General features: G+C 33.9%; 1 protein-coding gene across 1 annotated transcript; it reads right to left on the bottom strand.

Annotated features, from left to right (window-relative positions):
• Nucleotides 1-3,744: 3,744 nt before the first annotated feature.
• On the bottom strand, nt 3,745-4,640 carry LOC147549200 (uncharacterized). The gene has a single exon (XM_086669522.1). It carries the CDS (start codon nt 4,602-4,604, stop codon nt 3,843-3,845), a length of 762 nt encoding a protein of 253 aa, XP_086525648.1. The 5' UTR covers nt 4,605-4,640; the 3' UTR covers nt 3,745-3,842.
• Nucleotides 4,641-5,616: the final 976 nt, after the last annotated feature.

Genomic DNA, 5,616 nt, shown 5'->3' with positions numbered 1-5,616 from the left:
ATATGATCCAATGTTTGGGTGTCGGGTGTATTCGTTGATCGCCAGATGATCTGTATCATCTTCTTCTTGCTCAATTTATAGTGTTGGTGATCGACTGTAACCTGACGGTGAGCTATCGTCTTCAATGTGGTAACGCATGGAGTTGTCTCCATTAATACGGATATTGTAACCCCTTAACGGGTATATACCAGATACTGACATCTTGAATGACTGTAACGCCCCCCCTAACGGATATACGGAGGGAGGTTTGGCGAGGAGGTGAGGTCGGACATCTTTATCACGAGCTGGATGCGCTTCTGTATTTTTTGTCTGCTGCTGAGGTAAGGGCAGACCTCTTTATCCAGGGTTGGATGTGTTTTCGTACTTTGGCGTTGCTTCGGGGTGCCCGAAGATAAATGGGTGGGGTCCATCAACCATCAATTCATGGGCTTCGTCACTGTGTAAGCCCATTAATCGTGGATTTCTGGGGGCACTCCTGGTGACGTACTTTGGCCCATACACCCCGGTTTTGATGGAATCGAGTAATTTTGCCAAAACCTAAAGAAAGTTTGTAAAAATGCCATCTTTAAGGTTTTTTGACATTTCTCTTCCATTTTTACCCTTATATAAATGAAAATTTATAATTTCTAGATTACCCTCATTTTTTTTTCTCCACAGCTGAGTTATCTTCTTCTTCTCCTCCTTTTTTCTTCACTTTTTTCGTTCTTCTTTAGAACTAGATTATGGATTTAAATGATCAAATCTAACGAGGAGAAACTATAAAATCCAAGGACACAAAGTCACCCAAATCGAGGCATTTGAGCTAATTTTCCAATGTTTTTGTGGGTTACTTCCCCGAACCACCAACTCACCATTCTAACAAGGAGAAACAATAAAATCGAAGGACACAAAGTCACCCAAATCGGAACATTTGTGCAAATTTCCCAATGTTTTTGGAGCTTACCACCAAGTCACCATTCGAACATCGGAAAACAATAAAATCTAAGGACAAAAAGTTAGTTTCTTAGGGATATTAGCAAAGCCACTCTCCAACATCATAAATAATCATCTCATTTAGATGGCATTATCTTGAATTCCTTTCATGCTTCTTATTTAACTCGAACATAATGTTTTAGGCGCTACACACTTATTATGCATGCAAAAAGTTGATTATGCGCTTCGTAAACAAATATAATAAAACTTTCCGACAGAAAATGAATTAAGACAAAAAATATCAGAAACTCTTCGGTCTGAAAAGAGTTTAGCCATGCACTACTTACCATTTTAGTTTTATAAGACCAAAGAGACGAAATTTTAGATATAAAAAGACTTAATTTTGGATTTTCTTTAGTGATGTTAATGAATGATTATACTGGATACATTGATGGCCGTGGAGCGTGCTTTATGCCTTTATCTACTTAATTTTTTCATTTGGGATATGTGACGTGGCTTTGAATAATAGAAAAAAATACTCCCAAAAGAATTTGGTCAACTTGATATTTTTGGTAGATCTTTTTTTTCGTGAGTATAGACAACAACATCTCCAATGCACGACTCAAATTGAAAAACTCTAAAGCCTCACTTAGAACCATTTTGATTTTTTAAGCCTTTAATTTTAAGATGTCTTAAAAAAAAATTCAAACATTTGAATTTTTTTTTTGAGGATCTTAATTGTCTACTCAATATAGAAACAAAACTCTCCACCTAGGGAAAGACATCTAAATAATTTAAATTTTTTAAAGATGCGATATTTTGAAAATATCTGAAACTCTCTATCTAGGAAAAGACACAACTTATTATGCATGCACACAGTTGATAAGGCTTCCAAAAGAAAACTGCGATATTTGAAAAGATGCTATTTCTTATAATCTCAATTCTTGGACGAATTCTAATCAAATCTGAACCCTCAAACTTTAAGAGAGTAAGTCTCAACCATTAGAGATAAACACGGGAGAGCAAATATTGACCATTGGATGGAGGGGGAAAGATACCCTCCTCCCTTAGAGCATCTCCAATGCAAGACTCAATCTTAAAAAAATCTTAAGTGCCACCTAAGACTTTAGAGTATTTTTTGAGAAAAAACCTCTCCACTGCAAAACTCAATTAAGATCTTAAGATGATGTGGAAGCATTTAGTTTTAAGAGCATCTCCAATGGGACACTCTAATAAACACTCTAAAAATCTAGTTGTCAAGTGTCAAATAAAGATTCTCTTTCCTAGTGTCAATATAGAGACACTCTACATTTGTTTGGTCTCCAATGGAGATGTCTAAAATCTCTTACTTAATACACATGTCCCTCTTCAATTCAATAGATAAAAAGTAGTTGAAAAGCAAAGTTTTTTATTGGTTGGAGTTATAAAGTAACACTTAGAGAGTCTCAAGCAGACACTCTCATTTTAGAGTTTCTCTCTCTAGACACTCTATAATAAATGTGTCCAACTCATAATAAAGTGTCTAACCAAGTGTTCCATTGGAGATGATTTTTTAACAAAAACTCCTAAAAGTCATACGTGACACTCTAAGTGTTAGAGATTGAGTGTCCCATTGGAGATGCTCTAAGATATCTCAACTAGAAACTCTATTTTTGAGATATCTTTTGAGAGTCTTAACTGTCCTAGTCATCAAATTTAATTTTTGGACCAATAGAAAGCTTTTCATTCTCAACCACTTTTTCCTATTGAATGTATGTGTGACATGTGTATCTATTAGATTTTTTTTAGAGTGTTGCATTGGAGGACTTGAATTAGAAACACTCAAGTTAATCATATAGGAAAGAGAATCTCAACTGAGACTCAACACATAAGTCAAAGAATTTTTTAAGTTTTGCATCGGAGCTCTTATTATATTTTTTTGGGAGATGCTAGAGAGCCCAAATTTTTTGGGCATTTTAATGCCCAGCTGATGTGGAATCACTAAAAGACAAGGTTTTTTCAAAGTTTGACTACGGTGGGGACCGCTTTTATTTCTATATGAGGAAATATGTCACCTTCTAAGTACCAATTTCTAAGTCACTCTATCATTTCCCTATTTTTTTTTTTTTTGTTGAGAAGGAGCACTTATTATATAGATCTCAACTAAGACTTTGACAAATAGGACAAAACTAGAATTATTGGTGCTTTTAATGAGTTGTAAGTATACTGGTGAAGTTATTAATCCCCACTAATTGATTAGCAGCCAGTTGCCACCACTTCTATGGCTCCAGCACTATGGCTCCACGTATTGCTGACTAGAAAACCACATTTTTAAATTCAACTTGATTAGTGAATTAAATTATAGAAAATGTTAGAGCCACCTAAGGTCAAATCCAAGTCAGAAAAATCTTAGTCTTTGATTTCACATTAGCTCCCAGATTTGTTTACATTTTGAGTGGCTCTATGTCACCCTTAAATTATATTTCTGTTCTAGTGAAGGATGATCAGCCAAATACATAAAGAATTTGTTGGGAGATCTATTTTATTGATTTAGTCAAGTAACATTGTTTACACTACCATGTGATTTTTTGATTGAATAATGATATCAATCTATCATAACAAATGATAGAGTTTATGTTGTCGAGGGTCGTCGATCCAGCAAGCAGAAACCACATGATTAGAAGTTTAATCGAGCCGACGAGAGAAGACCCACATATTTAGAGGAGCAGAGGAAAATACATTCTTTGTTGTAAGAACATGAATGAAAATTAGTATTAAGAAGCTTCTCATTAGCCACATGCCCACATGTGAAAGTCCCCCAATCATTTTTGTGTCAGAATTCATAACAGAAGATTTAGAACTAACTTGGATTTCAATTCTTTTATTTATTTACACTTGGAAAAAATAAAAACTGCACCCAAAAATAGAATAAGATTTAAAGGAAATTTCAATCATTTAACAGTGGAAGCAACTCTATGTGCCCAAACTTTGAGATGATCTTTCATGTCGATTTCATTTCTAACAGATGGAATTCTCAATGAATTTTTTATAGTTTTCTTTCTTTGATCAAGAACATCCCAAGCTTCAGAAAGATATGGTCTTGATCTTGATATATTCAAACAACTTTCTTGATTATCATCACCAAATTTACTACTTTCATCAACATTATTTTCAGTATTTCTCTTACCCAATCTTTGAAGACCAGGAATAATTGAAATTAATTCTGATGATTTCTTGATATCTTCTTCAGAAAAAACAAAACCCAAATCCATAAACCCTTTTACTTCATCAAATTCAAGATCTGATAAACTTTTACTACTTCCCCTGTTTCTTCTTTTTCTCTCAATCATTCTCTTTCTCTTACTAACCTTATTACTAGGAATGGGTTTTTCATTAATAACATTTTCATCTTCATCTTCTTCTTGTTTTCCTGAGAGAATAGTTTGGAGTCGATGTGTGTGAAGAACTGAATCTGGAGATTGAAATTCTGAACAAATAGATGATGAATCTGATTTAGAAATCAATAGATCATTGAGAGAACGTACATGAGGTGAGGGTAATGGAGAGAATTCCTTGGGTAGGGTTTGAAGCTGAGGAGAAGATTGGGTTTTGAGATGAGTAGAAATTGGTTTCTTTGTGATGATATCTTGATTGAACCAGTAAAGATCAAGGAGAAATAGAACTTCCTCTGTATCAATGGAGATAGGGGCCATAAGATTCTAGAGAGAGAAAGAAAGAGAGATGGTGGGCGGATCCTGACTACCAGTAAGGGGAGCCTTGTTTAACTTTATATAATGGATGGAATGATCAGATTACCCTTGTTATAGGATTAATATTACATAAAAACCTGTTTGTTAATTATTGGTATAATATATCACGTGCTAAATTTACTTTTGGTTAGTTTGATTGTTCCAAAAAATTAATCCTATTTAAGCTTCCTAAATCGGAAAGAGGGATTGGGCCATTGGTCCAAAAAAGGGTACAAAATGAAAATCCCACCCAAAGTTGCTTAAAAATGAAAGGGAGGTTCAATGTGTCAGTTTGGGGGTCAAAATTACGTAAAGAGTCCTTAGAAAATAAAGTATTTACCGTTCATGCCATCGAAAATTACAAAATTGCCATCGAAATTTCTCGGGAAATGATTTTTTTTTCTGAAAAAGAATCTGACAACCCGTCCATCAGAATCTGTACTGTTCAGAAATTTAAGGAACTGCCACCGAAAAATTCCCCGGAAACGAAATTTTTTTCGGGAAATTATTTTATTTACTGGAATTTTTTTTCTGTACTAGACATTTTTGCTGGGCGGGAATTTGAAATTTCGTAAAAATATTTGAAAATTTGGGCGGGAATTTGAAATTTCGTTTGAAAATTTCAAAAAAAAGATTTTGTGACCGGGAAATTATTTTATTTACTGGAAATTTTTTTTTGTACTAGACACTTTTGCTGGGCGGGAATTTAAAATTTTCGAAAATTTCGTTTGAAAATTGGGACGAAATTTCAAATTTGGCCGGGAATTTGAATTTTCGTTTGAAAATTTCGAAAAAAAGATTTCGTTTGAAAATTTCAAAAAAATTTGAAAATTGGAATTTTTTATGTACGGGAAATTATTTTATTTACCGGGAAGAGATGGTTTGCTGGGCGGGAATTTGAAATTTCGTTTGAAAATTTCAAATTTTCAAAAATATTTTAAACTTTGAATTTTTCGTGTACTGGTAAATTATTTTA

The sequence above is a fragment of the Eschscholzia californica genome, unplaced genomic scaffold, assembly GCF_041429995.1.
Source record: "Eschscholzia californica isolate CP2 unplaced genomic scaffold, dmEscCali1.0.p SCAF_3, whole genome shotgun sequence".
Taxonomy (NCBI): Eukaryota; Viridiplantae; Streptophyta; class Magnoliopsida; order Ranunculales; family Papaveraceae; genus Eschscholzia; species Eschscholzia californica.
Note: the sequence above shows the minus strand (reverse complement) of the source record. Positions and strands in the feature narration are given on the sequence as shown.

Excerpts from the sequence above, each read along its gene's own strand:
- LOC147549200 (XM_086669522.1), bottom strand. The coding sequence starts at position 4,604 with ATGGCCCCTATCTCCATTGATACAGAGGAAGTTCTATTTCTCCTTGAT.